General features: G+C 40.2%; 1 protein-coding gene across 2 annotated transcripts in view; it reads right to left on the bottom strand.

The window, feature by feature from the left end:
* Positions 1-18,678, bottom strand: part of Lmbrd1 (LMBR1 domain containing 1) — a 79,339-nt gene that overhangs the window by 52,820 nt on the left and 7,841 nt on the right. For both annotated transcript variants that reach the window (XM_029538661.1, XM_021197756.2), the window contains exons 3-5: positions 12,587-12,647; positions 1,299-1,396; positions 183-250 (exon numbers count right to left, since the gene is read on the bottom strand). In XM_029538661.1, coding sequence (XP_029394521.1) covers positions 183-250; positions 1,299-1,396; positions 12,587-12,647 — 227 coding nt within the window. The remainder of the gene's footprint in view (positions 1-182; positions 251-1,298; positions 1,397-12,586; positions 12,648-18,678) is intronic.

Below are 18,678 nucleotides of genomic sequence, written 5' to 3'. Positions count from 1 at the left end.
GTGCCTAGAGGAAGACCAGTGCTCACTGTGGCTCCACACAGTGGGGACATAAAAAGCCACTTCTTTGGTTTTTTCCCCCCTTTTGTTTATTTTCCTTGTCTAAATTTTTCTGAATGACCCTTCTGTTCCCATTACTCAAATAATTCTTGTTTCCATTGGCACACTGAAATATCAAGACTTACCCAACGAGAAGCAGCAGTGCGCAGATCACAACAAATCCCAAAGTGTACTTGAGCGCCGTTTTAATTTGCTAGAGACCAGGGGGGAAATGTATCTCTTAGCAAGCCTTTACATAAAACGGTATTGTGACAGCATAATAATACTCTTTCATATCGAATATACATTTCAGGTCAAGAATGCAGTTTCAACTGTTGAACAGAAAAGCCTTAAAATTTAAAACTATACTCAGTATTCGCATTGTAGGTGCCTCTGCAAGTATCTGGAATGATCAAAACCCTTGAAAAGCACCACCACGCTGAGTGCATAATTAGTCAGTGGGTGGGGCTGTCAAAAAGGAACAATATTCCCCAAACACACAACACTTAGCACCTATCTATCCCTAATCCAAACACTGAAAACAGTCATAAGAATATTCTTTTTGTTTTGTTTGTTTTTATTTTTTTTTCAAGACAGGGTTTCTCTGTATAGCCCTGGTTGTCCTGGAACTCACTCTGTAGACCAGACTAATCTCAAACTCAGAGATATCTGTCGACCTCTGCTTCTGCCTCTGTCTCCTGAATACTGGAATTAAAGGTATATGACACTATGCCTGGCTAAGAATAAGTAATATTCTCATGCATGTACTTATATTCTTATGTCCATAAAATATAAATACATAACAACTATATAAATACTTATATGTTCACATGTTTTGCTACATATGTAAACAGAAGTATATACACACATATAAATTACTATGTAGCCCTACCCGTATTCAACTTGGTAATATCCTACCTCCATCTCCCAAGTGCTGGGATTACAGGTGTGCACCACCCCACCTAGCTTGTGTGCATATTTTAAAAACATAGACAACATCTGTCATGCCAGGCAGCACCATTCCAAACACTTTACATATGTTAATTCACCTGATTCTCACATCCAGTGTAAGGTAGATGCTCTCACTTCTACTTTAGAGTCGGGCTGAGGCACAGAGGTTAACTAGTTTTTCCTGAGCCAGCCAAGGCCTCCGGGTCTAAGCAAGCACTAGAATACGGTCAAGAGGAGTCATGCATGGCACTCATTGAAAACTAAGGACACAATCCTGTGAGCCGGGAAGAGCTCATCATAAGGTGACTCACGGTGCATTTACTGGTGTCATCCTCATCCTTCTCTTCGTAGTAGAAGTAGACAAACGGGATCCAGAAGAACACACAGAACAGAATAACAGAATACAGAGCTGTGGGGAGGAACAACAAAAGCCTGATCAAACTTACTACATGGACATCCTATATTCCTAACCGCATACGTGTGGCATTCAAACAGCCTTTGGTTTTTCCATTCCAAGGAATCAACAAGATTGGAGTTAAGCTTCAGGCAATGCGTAACAAGGTCCTGTGGAAGCTAACATCCGGTTCTCATTGTGTACACAGTATACAAACCTGCGCACTCTCTCAGTTCAATTAGCTCTGCACTCATTCCAGCCAGCATTTACCAGCCACTCTGGCAACTTGAAGAGCCAGCAAAAAAAGATATAGTAATTTTTACAGAAATGAATTCCCTTTGCTAAATATAAAACACACAGAATTAACACACTGGTCTTAAATCAAACAAGGTGAAAAAAAGTTTAGAATAGCAATAAGTTAGTAAAAAGATACTCAAAGTTATTTGGCAGGAATTATTATTCTGCTATAAGATAATGTTAGATTTGAGATATTTTTACATAGTGAAATACTTAATTCAATACAAAGCTTAACCTGGGAGCAAAGATCCAATACATTCATGAATTAAAGAAAGCAGTGGAAGTAAATTTGAGAGACTTAAAAAACCCAGGAAACCTGTTTTTTGAAATCTATGCATACATATTTTCTTGCATATATTTATATATATGTATATATGTGTGCATATATACATATATACACACATATATATGTATATACGTATGTATATAAATCTGGAAAGATAGTAGCAGATATGTCATCATCATAAGCCAGTTATGAAGGAGCAGATATCAGATTCCTCCATACAAGCGAGCAATACAACCAGCTCACACACACCAGAATGACTACTGTGCAGGAGAAATAACAGGTTGGCAAGGACACAGAAACCTGTGTGCTCCTGCAGGAATGTGAAATGGTACAGCCGCCATGGCAAGCAGTAGGATCTTACTCAAACACTGGAAGATATGACTGCTATATAAGTGGATGATTATACTTCTGCATATGCATCTAAAAGAATTAAAAATGGTGTCTGAGTCATTTCTACACTCCCCGTTTTCAAAGCTGCATTATTTATAATAGTGAAAATACAGATAAAACCAGGGTTCAATGACAAACAGTGAAGTACAATATAGCCTATATGTTAAGTGGACTATTATTCAAACATAAAAGAGAAATCCTAGCATACGCTATAATATGGATAAATTCTAAAAGCACTGCAGTAAGTGAAATATACCAGTCACAAAGAAATAAAAACTATATAATTAAACTAACAGGAAAAAATTAAGTAAAACACATAAAGACAAAGGGTAGAATGATGATTGTCAGGAAGAAGTAGTTGGCTGCACATGAGTTACAAAATATTTAAACATGCTCCTAACCATGGCAACACATGATCTCATTTATAAAACAGGGTCGGTAACTGCTGCAGGCTGTTGTCGGACTCTTTATTTAACCAGGCATCAGGCAAACTCTGCAGCAAATCATGCTGTCCCACTGTAGCCACTGCCCTGAAATCCATTTCTCTGGCTTCATGCTATATTATAAAGCGCCTTGTATATCAATAAATACACATCTTCATCTAAAAATTAGGCATGCCACTTTCAAAAGTTAAAAATCAGAGCAAAACCTTAAACAAATACTCTGCTATATACAGAACATATACAGTGAACAAAAGCACATTTAAAGAGGCCTATTATCATAATCATCAGGAAAATGTCAAGGATCCCAACAATAAGCTCCAACAGAGCAAGCTAAGTTACCTGCAATGACTCAAAACAACCGAAAAGACCAATTGTCCACCAGCAGCTGGATACACAGTGTACATTAACACGAAAGACATGCAACAATAAGACAGGCAAGACATAAACGCAGTTCTCAGAAGTTACACTGAGTAAAACAAGCCCCCGACAAAAACAGTATACGCACGCACTATGAGAGTGACTGCAAAGAAATTCTCCAAACTAGCCAAACGAGTTTCATAGAAGGCCAAAAACTGTCTACGGTAGTGACTGATGAAGAGAAAAAACTCAACAAAAGAGACTTCCCAACAGTGAACACTTCCCCAGGCAGCAAGAAATAGAAAACTGTGGAGACTCAGCAGTCTCCAGGCAGTCGCCACACAAATCACACCACACACCATCCCAAAAGGCTAGTGCCCGGACAGCCCAGCTAAACTATCTTCTCCATCTCATTATTTTCCTTGGTGCCCAGCAAGATTTCTGACTTTGGCCCATAAATGCTGAGCTACAAAGTAGAACTAAATTAACATTTATGACTGGGTCATTTCTATCACCCAGTTAGTCTTCTATATCTATAAACAGAAACTCAAGTATTTCATCTGCTACTGTCGTGAAACTATCTCTTTCAAAGATGTGTTCCAGACTCACACTTACCATCAGAGGAAGTCGTCCTTACCTCCCAGTCAGAAAACTCTGAATCCTGACATCTTTATAATGTACTTGTGTTTCCATTACAGACTACCATTGGTAAATTACAGTAAGTAGGTTTTAGGTAGGCCGGCCCACTATGCACAGAAATTGACACAGATCAGACTCATAAACTTCCCATTTTTAAAAAATTTTATATATATATATATATATATATATATATATATATATATTTCACATGCAAGTGAACATCTTAATATATATCATAATATACATACACAATTCATATATATATGTATATATATGAATGAACAAACTAGCAAAACAACTAAACAGAGAGCTACTGGCAAAGATCACATGCTAATCCCCCTACAGTTTTTTGTAGTTACACAAAAAGCAAACAGTCTACCTTCTAAGTGCATGTGAAATGAACTTAAATACAGTAGGCTTCTGAGATATTAAAATTCAAGAGCATTTTTCTGTGTATTATTAACCTTTAACTCAAAGCACTCTGGTAAAGGGAAGGGATAGGTTTCTGTGGCACACACCTGCAATCCCAGCTAATGCGGAGGCTGAAGTACCAAGATCATAAATTTGAGCACCCCTTGGATTATAAAGCAAGTTCAAGGCCACCTTAGACAAGTTACTGGTAGCCTGTCTCAAAATTGAAGTAAAAAGGCAACAGGGATTTAGCTCAGTGGTATGGTGCTTGCCTGGCCTGCCAAAGTCAGTCTTTACCACTGAGAATAATTAGTCATTTCACAAATTTTAGTTTTGGAGGGTGAAAGTATAAAGATACTGTTCTCTGGGAATAAGAAAAGTTTTTCAATTTCTTTTATCCCGATGAGGAAACCTGGGGTCAAGTCTGAGAGCTGCACACCCAACACCCATCTTCCTTTCAACTTCTCCTGTATTTCCACCTTCCCCTCTGACCTGCTTCCTGCTTGAAACTGATACACGGCGCCCTAAAATAGCTCAGCACCATTTGGATGTGTTATGATCGTCAGAGACTAAGTGCCGAGGGTGAAGACCAGAGAAGAAATGAACTTCGGACCCTCACAGCACCACCCAGCAGCCCAGGCCAGCCTCCAATTCCAGCTCTGAGCGAGTGTGAGCACTGCCTCACCCTCTGCAGCAGGCACTCCCACCCAGCACACAGTGGTTAGAAAAAGTTGCATAATGAACTACTTGAAAGCGTACCGCCCATGGTGGACTACTCACTAAGGAACTGCAGGGTAAACCATCTTGTTCCCTTGGTAATTAGTAACCTATAGGAGGTGGCCTGTGGCATTCTCTAAAAGAGATTTCTCAATTCATTTATAAAGCTACCTGAGTCCTTATATGTAAGCCTGACAAAAATCAAATAAAGGGAAAGTCACAGGCCTGTACTGATGCGAGTTGACTGAAGACTTCTAAACGAGAAGAGCAAAGCCAGCAAAGTACAGTTTAAAATGACACCGTTTTTTACCAAATTTGTAAGACACGCAAAGTTTGTAATAATAATTAACCTTCACAGTGTGCATTATTTTTAAGAGAGTTACACAACCCCTAAAAGGGCATGAACTTCTTCAAATACAGAAAAGGCTCCAGATACGATGTGTTCAGTTATAAATAACCCCCCTGGATGGCTCAGCCCCCATGGGAGGAGAATATATACTTACATCAAAATGTAGAACCCTAATCTCATGAGGTTAGACTGGAGTAAAGAAAAGATACAACTTCTCAACTCTCGGGACATACTAGTCATCTTATGAGGAGCACATCACCAAAGAACAGAATGCCACTCTGAGATTACAGCAAGACTGTCTTCTGTCTTGACCACACAATCCTTCTTTCTCTGAGACTCCAGCTTCCATGCTGTCTCATAGCCTACAGAAGGGCTGTTGTACAAAACTCTGGTGGCTGGTCAACAAGCAAGGGCGAGCAGGGGGAGGAGCTACGGCTTCCCCAGCAGAGCCTCAGGGGGAGGAGTTATGGCTTCCCCAGCAGTTCAGAGTACAAGGTCATTTTTAATAAAAATAATTGATTAAATAAAATAACCAAAACAAAATAGGTATTTCTGGTACTATTCCTAATTGTCTAGCAATGTCCAGAACATTTGCTTCAAAGCTATGCAAACATTAGCTGAAACAGTAGGAGGCAGAAACACAGCGACCAATACTACAAACTGGTTACTCTAAAGGCCATATTTCATACAAGTCAAAGAACTACATTCCAATTGGTAAGCTTTAGTCTTAGTCTTCAGAACTTAGGCTCACTTGTGTGTGTGTGTGTGTGTGTGTGTGTGTGTGTGAGAGAGAGAGAGAGAGAGAGAGAGAGAGAGAGAGAGAGATCTGCTAATTAAAATTAAAGTAAGTTTCCAATTGTAGAAAATCACATAAAATGATAAAAACAAGAGTTACATTGTTAAGCTTCATGTTACTGTGAATACCTAAAAGGGTAATTTGGGTCACAGTTTGGAGAAGTCAGTCGAAGAAGGTGGAGCAATTGTGTGAGCTCCTGGGGCAGCTGCCAGATGGTAGTGAAAGGGGGCACGGTAAAGCAATCTGCACACTTCATGGTCAACAAGCAAAGGAGAGGGGAACACGCCAGGATGCTGTGCTCCTAGGAGAGCACATGTCAGAGACCTAAGGGTCCCCTGGTAGATGTCATACTCTAAACTAATGCCACCCAGGATGAGTGCTCTCAAATTTCAAGCTACTTAGCAACTACAGTTGACTGTTCACCAATACTTTTCTGTAACTTCAACAAGTAATTTACTATGACACAATAGGCAAGTGAACATCTGGGCAGGTATAGTTCAGTTCTGGGGTCTCGCTGATCTCTAAGCTAGATTTCTCAATATACAGTCCACTCTATCAGCATGCATTTTATTTAAGCATTTACCACCTTTTGGGCTTTCAGATTCATAGCCTGAGGCTACTATAAACACATGTGGCTTTGCGTGGGCACTGTTTGTTTCTGTCAGGTAGATTCTAGAAGTGAAACTTGTTGGGATACTCTTTTATTTTACTTTGCATGGTAGTGTGTCTCTGTATTTTCAACTGTTAATTCTGTATGAGCAGAGAGCTTTATGTTGGCGGGATGTTGATACTATCATTTCCATGGCCTATCAGTGGGGTTTTCCCTTTCGTAAATATTCATCCTTCCTCACCTGCCTAAAGGCAATCTAAAACTGTGTCAGATGTTACCTACCTACTGATTGGTTGTAATAAAGATCTGATGGCCACTAGCTGGAGCAGGAAATGGAAGGTGGAACTTTTGGGTAGAGAGGATGCTGAGAGAAGAAAGCAGAAGCATAAGATTCAGAGAGACAGACCGAAGAGGAGCAGAGAAAGGTATAGAGCTAGCCATGTGTCAGGATGTAGCCGGATAGTCAGGTTAAGTCTGGAGTAGCCAGGAGACTGCCCAAGTAAAAGGCCTAAGCTTGAAACTCTACTAAATGTCTCCATGTCATTGTTTATATACTGGTGCATCTGAGAAAGTACCACTGTAGAAACTCCTGGGTCACATCACAGATGAACCTTTCTGAGAAAATTACAGACTGATTTCCAAAGCAATGTAGCATTTTACACTCTCGGTGGCAGCATTTGAAGACTGTATATTTGGCAATATATGTATTATAAACTTCTATAGACTTGACCAGCTAGTGCTCCCCAAATTCAAAATCGGTTTTGATGAGTACTTATAAACAATGAACATAATCGGCCACCCAGCAGAAGCATCTTCAAGTTGAAGTGAAGGGGATGGAAGCAGAATGGCTTTAAGGTAGACAACTCATTAGCACCTATAGGTTGTCTGCTGAGAAAGTGTGGGACCCCTGAAGACAAGAGAATAATGACCCCACAGGCCAGCCAGAGGCTAGCAAGGCTGCATCCAAGAGTTCAAGTGCAGAGGGGGGAGCACTGCCCAAGTTTCTGTGTTGGAATCCACATGGCAACTGTCCAAAGTCCTCTCAGCAGGACTGGAGAAATAGAACTACCATCCTAGAGCATCCCGCAGGAAGGACCACTACCCAGCAGTCCATACGGCATCAAGCCAAGAGCATCAGCAACGCTGAAGCCCCAAGACCCAGTGGTGTTTGCTCTGATGTCCTGCACATATTCTAGCTCCTCCTCTTCTGGCCTTCTTCCTTTCTGAGTGAGAATGTGGCCAATATTATGTGTGTTTGTACAAGAAGATCATTTATCTGCTTCCACGGCTCAGACTTTGCCTCAAGATGAGTTACACAGAAAAGTTCAATCTTATCTAATTTATGTTTTACTGAAATGAGTCTCTCTGGACATTGATCTTTAGAGTCTATGACCTTGGGGAATTACAGGGCAGAATTAATATGCTTTGTGTGGCAGAACAATATGGGGCAAATAAAAGTTGAAACCCTGCTAGTATTTCAAGGTGGGGCATTTGGGAAGTAAGCAGGTTTAGATGATGGCATAAAGTGGGGCGTATGATGGGACTGGTGCCCTGACCCACCTCCCAGCTCCCCCCTCCCCCCCAAAAAAAGCAAGAAGAAACAGTATACAAACTCTGCTAAGAGGAAAAGTGAGAATTTGCTGTCTGAGAGTCAGGGTGAAGGCCCTCGTGAGAAACTTGCTTATGCAAGCCACCAAGTCAGCTGTATTTCAGTAGTCGGCCTCGGCTAAGCAGCCATTCTAGCTGAGGCAGTATATCTCTTTAGAAATATAATCTATATTTCTCCAGTGATTAATAATGCTGGCACTTTTATGTATTTATTAGCCACTCATATATCTGCACTGGCAAGAATGCCTATTTAAATACTTTTCTGATTTCTAGTTCATGAGTTTGTTTTTAAATGTTGAATAAAAACTATAAGACCAACATACACTCTCTATCATACAATACACAACTCTGCTCTTCCTGTCTGGCAATTATTTTTTCCTTTATTAGATTCTCTATGCAATCCAAACCAGTGTTTTAAACTCATGGGTTCAGGTAATCCACCTATCTCAGTCTTCCAAACAGACTGGATTAAAGGTGCAGACCCCCACAACCAGTCAATCATTACTGTTTGTCTCCTGTGTTCTGTGGGCAATTAATACACATGAAGTTCAATGTACTAAAGGTTTTCCCCTATGAATCAAATCCAAGTTCATTTTATAACCAAAGGTTGCCAGGATTCTATCTTTCACTTATTTTAAATATTTGATACTTTTATAGGTTAGGGCATATTATATAATTATAGTCCTAACATTAATAATAATAATAATAATAATAATAATAATAATAATAATAAATCTTTTAGTATACTAGCCCTTTAACCATTATGAAAAGCTCATTGTTGTTTCAGATAATACTTGTTTTAAAGTTCATCTTGTCTGAAACTAATACATTTATCCCAACTGTTATAATTACTATTTGTATAGCATCTTTTTCCAATGTCTGAGAATATATTTTCCAAGCTATTATTGGTGCCACTGAACAGAAGAAGCAACCCATCACAGAGTAAATTAGTTAGAAGGGTCTCTTTTTTCAAAAATCCTCTATGCCAATCTATGTTGATAGAGTAGTTGCATCATTTACATTTAATATAATTTTTTAATAAAAATTTATTTACATTGGTAATATGTTATCAAAAGTACAACTCTTAACTCTAACAATAAAACCAGGATTTGGGAATAATTAGATCTACTTGCTACAATCACTGAGATTTACAACTTCAACATACATAAAGGTTTTTTAAAAGTGGTGATATTAACCAATATGTTCCAATGCACAGTACTGAACACAAGACTAGATTTTTCAGTGGGTAAATATTTGCGACATGAATATGAAATACTAGCCAAAAATCAAGCTCAGTAAGAGGGCCACTCATAGTATAAGTGGACCAGTGGACTCTAATAAAATGTTAAATTAAAAGGTAGTGAAGGTAGCCAGGCGTGGTGGCTCATGCCTTTAATCCCAGCACTCAGGAGGCAGAGGCAGGCGGATTTCTGAGTTCAAGGCCAGCCTGGTCTACAGAGTGAGTTCCAGGACAGCCAAGGTTACACAGAGAAACCCTGTCTCGAAAAAACAAACAAACAAAAAAAAAACAAAAAAAAAAGGTAGTGAAGGTATAAATTCCTATCAGAAATTTGAAGGCGATTAGTACTCCTTAACATTTCACTGAGGAAAACAAATGAAACTAATTTAATGAGGGCTTTGCCCATTGCTTCCATGGGAAATAACGTCAGACCTACCCCTAAACTGGCATCTACACAAAACCCGACGAGCCCAGGACAAAACCGTGTAACAGCAGCTCTTTGAAATCAAACATGGCTTTAAGCTCTCGCCTTCCTTACTCTCATCTCTAGCCCTCCTTTTCTCTCTCTCTTCCCCCCTCTCTACACATGGCCATGGCCGGCCTTTCTCTCTCTTTCTACCTTCTCTCTTTCTCCCTGTCTTTCTACAATACAACTCTAAAACCATAAAAAAACAAAAACACAACAAACAAAAAAAAAGAAATCAAATATGTTCACAAACTAAATTCTCACTAATTAGGCATTTGAGCATATATTAATCTTATAGTCTAGGAAAAAATGGCTGCCAAATGATTTGCAAGTGGATTGTTTTGTGTTGAAAGCAAACTCTCCAAGACTGGTAAGGCAGATCTCCGCAGCTCAGTATTACTGTTTGTAGTCTCAAAAGCTCTCTAAACATATGCACCCAAACATGGTTCCTCAATCTGAGTGCGAAAACCACAATCAGAATCATTTCTTTTTCCTAATCGATTACTAAGCTGCCTATCACACCCTCTAACTCAGAATATCTCTGGAACAGTTTTAAGTTAAAGGTCCCAGATGATCTTGCATTTGCCCTAGAGCTTTAATACTACTAATTATTCTCATAGGTCATCCTCCCAGACCCACTGACTAGAAAGTGGTTAGCTCCCTTACAGCAAACAGCTCAGCTAGGGTTGTACGCATCTCTTGGGCATTGCCACACACTAACAGGATGATCGCCAACACCAATGTCTTTATCTACAGCACGGTGCAGTGGTACCGTGAGAACAAGCAGAAGAGTCCACAGTGCCTAACAACAGATGCGTTTATACACCAGGAGGACTAACAGGGGTAATGAATAAAAACAGTGTCCTGGCCCCTACAAAGGGAATGGAGGCAGCAAAGTACAGGAGCCCATGAGTGATCACACTGCAGCTCGTGACTCCCTTTCAAGAAGATAACACTGCTCTTGGCAGACTTTCAAGAAATGCTGCTGCTGTGTTTGGAGGACGATGTGGGACAAGGGTAATTCTTTTCTCCTACTTCCCCACCTATGACACCCTGGCACTGGACAATTCCACAGCTGGATGTTCATAAACTTCCTGATCACGGTGGTATCTGATGTGCTACCAACAACAAAAAAGATTAAAAACAATCTACAGTGTCCAGTAATACTACTTAATATTAATAAAAAATAGTTTAATTAAGACTAAGCACGACTGGGCGTGGTGGCGCACGCCTTTAATCCCAGCACTCGGGAGGCAGAGGCAGGCGGATTGCTGAGTTTGAGGCCAGCCTGGTCTACAGAGTGAGTACTAGGACAGACAGCGCTATACAGAGAAACTCTGTCTCGAAAAACCAAAAGAAGAGTGAATTTGTCTCATTTAAAATAGCGTGTTGCAAATCATTTGGCATTTTCCTCCTCTGCCCTGGTAGCTCCTAGGACTCTCCTAACCTGTGCTGTTTTCCTTCTAACCGCTAATAAAGTGTTCCTTAAGCTTCAAAAAATAACAATAAACAAAAAATAAATTCTACAACAATACTCTAAAAATCTTCTAAAACCTAATTAAATCAAAGGAATTCATGGTTCTTATGGATCAGGAGAAAAGAAATAGCTTAGAACCCAAACTGCTGAATTAAAGTTCAATAAGCCTCTTCTAAAACATCATTCCCTTGGAGCTGGAGAGAAGGCTTGGTGGTTAAGAGCACTGTCTGCTCTTCTGGGGTCCTGAGTTCAATTCCCAGCAACCACATGGCGGCTCACAAGCATCTGTACTGGGATCTGATGCCCTCTTCTGACATGCAGATAGAGCATTCATATATATAAAATAAACCATTCCCTTGAGGCAAGACTTGGCCCCAACTGTCAGCCAGAGTTCAATACCATGAGGAGAGTAAACCACCTCCCACACGCCGCCTCTGACCTGACGGGCACACTGTCACACTCACAAGCTCCTAAACACAAGCACACACACACACACATAAATGTAGAAAAAAATCTAAATTAAAAGTTTCTCTATTTTTTTCACTTCCCAATATAATGTCCTATTAAACTCAGTCAACATCTTGATTTACTGGTTTGCAAGAAATGCCATCTCTTTCCTAAGTATGCATTTATATCTTTTATGCAGGCCTCACTCGCGGGGCAGATCACATGAAGGAAGCACGTAGATGGCTCTATCAGCCTTTCACTATCTACTACTGGAACGAGAGGAAGAAGTGACAGAAAGAAGGCCGTCATGCCCCCGGTGTTAATGCAGTTCTGCAGAGTAGAAGAGAGCTTGTGCTGGAGTCCCAGGGTACAGGCAACTCCTGTCAATGTGCATTAGCACAGGAGGGCTACAAACACAAGAATCTACTACAGTGCGCCAGTGTGGGAACTTAACACATAGACTTACCGTAACTCGAAACCCCCTCAAGAAGTGTTACATGTGAAACGAAGGCCAAGTAGGTTTTAAATGTTTTACAATACTAAGGACAGTTGCATATTATTTATTCCTGGCGTGCAAACTATAATTTCATAATCGATTAAGAGTGTGCATGTAGTTCTACTTTACATTTGATTGGCAACCAGAATAGAAAAATGAAGCTGACTGATACTTACTATAGTAGCCATACAGTACGGTGTTCTCAATCTGTACGGTGACATTGGCATTAGCCCAGTCCTAGGAGAAAAAGGAGAGAGACAGCAATTATCTTAGATTTAGCAACAATTTGCCTCACATGCAGAGTTAAGATTTGATACGACTGAATTTCATCTCTGAAGCCTGTTAGTAGATCAAATAAAGTATGGTCTCTACAAGAAATGAAGCCAGATAAGCAAACAAATACTTATCAATAAGTAATATTAATCATAAATGTTGAGCTGGCAACATGGTTCCAGGGAGAACCAATCAGGAAAGACTTCCCAAAACTGACCCAAAATGTGACTCAAGGAATAAATGAATCTTGGAAAGAAAATACAGAGAGGGAAAAGAAAACGAATATATAGAGCAGAGCTGACAGAACCTGCAAGATGCTCAAGGCAGACTCACCAGAGCTGTGGGAAGGGAGACCAAGCAAACACAGGGAGACGATGGGCGAATGTCAGAGGGGCCTGTGGGGCAGGCAAGGATTTTGCATTTTTCATAGAATAGGAAACAGTGAAGACCTAATGCAGAATCACCGGTCTGATTTGTGTTTTAAGAAGATATGGATATTGTTGCGGTCAGTCGTCCTTGTCAATGTGGCTATATTTAGAACGAGGCTGCAGACCTGATAGAGTCCAGAGATGTAAGGAGGGAGGAAGGCACATCCTGAAAGAGGGCAGCATCATGGCTGTGAGAGCTGCCCCAGGATGAGGCACTCTCTGCTCATGTGAGTAGACTCCGCCACCTTCTCCACACACAGTGGGGTGTTCTGTCCAAGAACACGACTAACACACTGAAACCTGAGCTAAAGTCAGCCCTTTCTCCCTTACGGGTGTTCTGTCACAGTGATACAAAAGGAACTTGTATTTTGAGCCTTGCTGCTGTGTTGAAACTCTTACTGAAAACCAGGAGAGGAAAGGTTTTAATTCCTTCACAGGTTGCGATCCGTCATAAGAGAAGTCAGGACAGGAACTCCAGGCAGAAACTAGAGCAGAGGCCATGGAAGAACCCTACTTCTTAGTGTGCTCTCCATGGCTTGGGACAACCTGGTCGGCGGGTGGGGTGGCAGGGGCGGTGGCACTACCCACAGAGGTCTGGGCCCTTCCACACCAAACATTAAAAACTGCTCTATGGATTTGCCTATGGGACAACCTGGTGCAGCCAATTTCTCAGTTGAGGGCCTCTCTTCCCAGGTGACTCTTCTGTCAAGTTGACAGAAACTACTCAGCACAAGGAGTCACACAAGTGTACTGTACCTTTGTTAAAAAACCCTAAAAGCTAACTGAAACGCCTCTGCATTCATCCTTTCTACCTGTTACTTAAATTGCTAAACTTAAAAATGTAATTCAAATTCACCATTTATACAGGATAAAATCTGTACACTGCTGAGACAGAACTTAGGTAGAATGGCAAGTAGACACTCCAAAAGTCATTTGACAACAGACAAATGTCAAGAAAAAAATGGAGGTTTCCAAATTTCTACAGAGATAAAGTATCACAATATTATGACAGGAGCCTTCCACATACCCCGTTCCCACAACTTAGCATGCTGGTAATAGCCACTGGTTGAAAACTGTAGCAGAAAAAGTTCTCATATAGTAAGCGCGAGATGAGTACATTCTGTGCTAAATCTAACACAAAGGTAATCTGACATACCAAGGCCAATAATGGTATTTAAATTATTTAAAGTGCTGCCCAATGAATGACTGAATGACTTTAGGACTCTTGCTGGGTTCTCTGGCAACCAAGAATCCTAAATTGGTCTTCCTTTTCCCATCCTGAAGCAGATGGGTAGGAAATTTCAATTATTCATGGGACCTAGGAACCCAGCTTAAGGTGTTCAGTGGTCAGAATATTCTATCACCCCATGAACTGCTAATAATTGCTCAGCTCAAAATAGTTGATACCTAGTTTATCTACTGACAAGATTATTCTGTCTGTCCTAGAGCAGGACAGAAGATGAGGTATATCCCAGTGAACTCCAGCCTGCACATTTGATTTTAATTAAGAAGAGCTCTTTATAACAAAAAATATTCAGTGCAATCTGTTTAAAATAAAAAAAAAATCAACAACGATAACAACAAAAATCTAGAGGCAATCACTGTCTAGGGGAAAGATGAGAAAACATATCATCATAAATTCTTAACAAAAATACCATGTAAATACTGAAAACTAAGGTCTTTATAAGAGAACAAAAACCACACAGAGTTCCGGAGAGGACAGGGGACAGAAAAAGCCACAACCAACAGCTTTTAACTTCTATCTTTAAAATCACTAACAGGAAACCATCCAAACGTACAGAGAAAAGCTGAAACTAAATAGGGCCTGATGCCTACTATGGCAAAGCAAGGAAAAGTCTATGGACCAGGGCAAGGCTTTGCCCCATTGTCATAAGCACCCACTGCTATAAGTAATCAGTCCTGTAAGTACCCAGTGTTGCAAGAACCCACTGTCCTAAGTACCCACTGCTGGAGCACCCACTGCTGGAGCACCCACTGCTGGAGCACCCCCGTGAATAATGAACACACTCATGCGTATTAGCTACTCTGCATCGTGCTCCCTAGAGATTCCTTACACAAGGCAGACGATTAAAAAGAATTTTAATTAAGATGATCAAATCAGTGAAGTAAAGAATGTATATGTCTCTTTTTATTTGTTACACATTATACAAAGACTCACAAAGTTTCCCAGACAACCCCAGAGAGTGGTGCTGTCCTCAGTGAGAATGACTTAGAAATTAGAACTTGGAGATGCCACGAAATCCCAATTGCAAAATATAAACTAAGAATAAGAAATTGAATAGTAATTTAACATCCTTTAATTAATAGGTTCTTCTGTCTGACCAAATTTTAAGACAATAGGCCAAATTGTTGTTCTTTAACTACAAATTGTAATAAAATAGATAACAGAGCTCAGGGCTATTAGTGCATTTGCCTTTATGTATTCCCTGCCCAAGTATATGATGGACTGCTGGAAAGAGTTCCCTTCTATGCCCTTATTACATTTTATAAACCTTGGCCTCCCAAAGTAGAAATGAATGGGAACTTATAGGAATAGGAGAACAATCAAGAAGTAGGACTAGAGACTAATAAATTGGACTATTTCAGGAGGGTTATGAATTCCACAGATAAAAGACAAAGCAGGTTCACATATATATCCCCAGTTCTTCACGGTGACTTCAGAACCTCTCTGTCTGACCTGAAGCACAACCCAACTCTCCGGCTCTCAGCCGTACCTCAAGGAAAGGATTCTAAGTCAGGAGAAAGTCCTCTCTCTATGGGCATCTGGTAATGTCCTGAGACATTAGAAGCTGGGCTATGGAAAGGGGGTGGTGGGGTACAGTGCTACAGGCATCTGGTATAGGAGAATCAGAACAATAATGATTATTCTGGGCAAAACAGTCATTTACAGACAGGTCTCACAGTTTGAATCTAAAGGATGGGTAGAGAGATAGATCGATAGATAGATAGATAGATAGATAGATAGATAGATAGATAGATAGAACTAATATATTTAAACCTGATCTCTATCTCTATCTTAAGCAGACAGAAGTATTACTTCTTTGTTGAGATACTGTGATGGTTTGCATATGCTCAGCCCAGGGAATGGCACTATTAGAAGGTGTGGCCCTGTTGGAGTAGGTGTGGGCTGCCTGGAAGTCAGAATTCTACTAGCACCTCCAGATGAAGAAGTAGAACTCTCAGCTCCTCCTGCGCCATGCCTGCCTGGATGCTACCATGTTCCTGCCTTGATGATAATGGACTGAACCTCTGAACCTGTAAGCCAGCCCCAATTTAATGCTGTCCTTAGAAGAGTTGCCTTGGTCATGGTGTCTTTTCACAGCAGTAAAACCCTAATGAAGACAGAAGTTGGTACCAGGGACTGGGGTATTGCTGAGATCGGCCTGACCCATGCTTTTGTTTGGAAGAATGTGGATTTTGGGACTTTGGGTTTGGAAAGGAACGGAATGCTTAAGTGGGACTTATGAGCCATCAGAGTAGAAATTTCGAAGACTTTGTTGCTGAGAGTAATTTGAACTGTGCAAACCTGGCCTACCTGGAGAAGAATGTCAGTATGTGTCCTAGAGACTGTTTTTGTGGTATATTAGTGAAGAATGTGGCTGCTTTTTGTCCTTATCTAAAGAGCCTGCCTAAGGCTAAGGTAAAGAGATTTAGATTGGTTGCTTTGAAAAAGGAAGTCTCAAAAGAGCCTGGTGTAAATTGTGTTGGGTGGTTAAAGTTCAATCTTATGAAGAGCATTTTAATAAAAAGAAACCAGCTGAGAAAGGAAAAATACAAAATATATGGCTCAAGAATTAAAGGCACACCAAGAAGTAGAATGGAGCTGAATCCTATGTTCTAGGAGATAACAGATTAAGAAAGTGGGACTTTGGGGCAAGATCTCACCCATCTGAATTTAGCTCCAGGCATGGTGGTACACACCTTTAATCCCAGGAGACTGAGGCAAGCAGATCTCTTAATTTCAAGAACAACCCGGGACAAAGCAAGTTCTAGGTGAAGAAAAGCTTAAGTTCAGTAAGATACAGGAAACTAGGATTCAAACCCAGAGTCCAAGGTTTGAGACATACTTGGCCAGAGCTCTACCACTGACTCACACCCTAGTCAGAAGGAAAAGGCTTCAACTCTTGCTCGGAATATAATGAAATCTCCCAAATTAAACTAATGAAAAAATCTAGAGGTGGAGCTGACTGGTAAAGCCCTGAGTCTAATATTAGCCTGGCACTGAAAAACAAAAACAAAAACAAAAACAGAAAGAATGAATCCAGACTAAATTTTTAAAAAAGGAAAATAACTATGATCCAGAAAAAGATGAGTAATTTAGGCATGGGTATATAAGAAAGTATATAAGAGGGGCTGGAGAGATGGCTCAGTGTTTAAGAGCACTGACTGCTCTTCCAGAGGTCCTGAGTTCAATACCCAGCAACCACATGGTGGTTTACAACCAACCATAATGGGGATCCAATGCCCTCTTCTGGTGTGTCTGAAGACAGCTACAGTGTACACATATAAATAAATAAAAAATAAATAGTATTTAAAAAAAAGAAAAGAAAAACCAAACACAAATAAAAAAATTATATAAAAAAGTTCATAAGCTCATAAAAACATTTACATTAGAAATTTCAAGATGAAAACATTTCCCTATAACATACAAAGCTCTCCATGGAAACCTAAAATCCAATCTCAGTTCAAGGAATAATTACACAAGAGCTAACGACACTGCTTCTACTGTACCAGAAGACTTGTGCATTTCCATACACACATATGTTAATTTCACAAGTTGCAGAGAGAAAACATCCTGGGAGTTTATAATTACGTACTTCCTGGATTTCATTATACTACTAAATAAAAAACACCCCAGCATTTTGATAAAGTCAGAACCATTTATCTAAGAAACAGCTGTATACCCAACCCCAATCAGTGAAAAACACAAAACGCAGATTAAAGGAAAACAAATGAGGAGAGGTGCAAACTGTTGGCTAACCAACGGAAACGTGTTTCTTAAAGGTTCATCTTCCTCCACACAAACAAAAATGAAAAAGACCTCAGGAGGAAGAGAGCAGAGCTTCAATCCCTTTTATATGTTCAGACTGAACCTGTCTTTTGATTTTTGTTTTGAATTGTTTTTACCCATAAATCCATGAATAATCTAACTACCTCATAGGGCTGCTTGTAAGTCAACAGAAGGTAATGTATGTAAACACTTAACATACAGATGCAGTACACAGATGTCAACTACCTCTACAATACTACACTGTCTGGCACACACCACGACTCCATTAATACTGACTGGGAGTCTCCCCTACAGGGAAAAAAAGAAATTTTAGTTTCTACAACTGTCAGAATATATCTAAATATAGTCACAAAATGTTATCAATTGTTGATGTCATTTAGACCAAAATCAGAGGTTTATTAAAGCAGTACACATTACTGAAATTCAAAAATTACTGGCCGGGCCTGGTGGCGCAGGCCTTTAATCCCAGCACTCGGGAGGCAGAGGCAGGCGGATTTCTGAGTTCGAGGCCAGCCTGGTCTACCAAGTGAGTTCC

This window comes from Mus pahari, chromosome 5 (genome assembly GCF_900095145.1).
Source record: "Mus pahari chromosome 5, PAHARI_EIJ_v1.1, whole genome shotgun sequence".
Lineage (NCBI taxonomy): Eukaryota > Metazoa > Chordata > Mammalia > Rodentia > Muridae > Mus > Mus pahari.
This window is presented reverse-complemented; position numbering and strand designations above follow the sequence as displayed.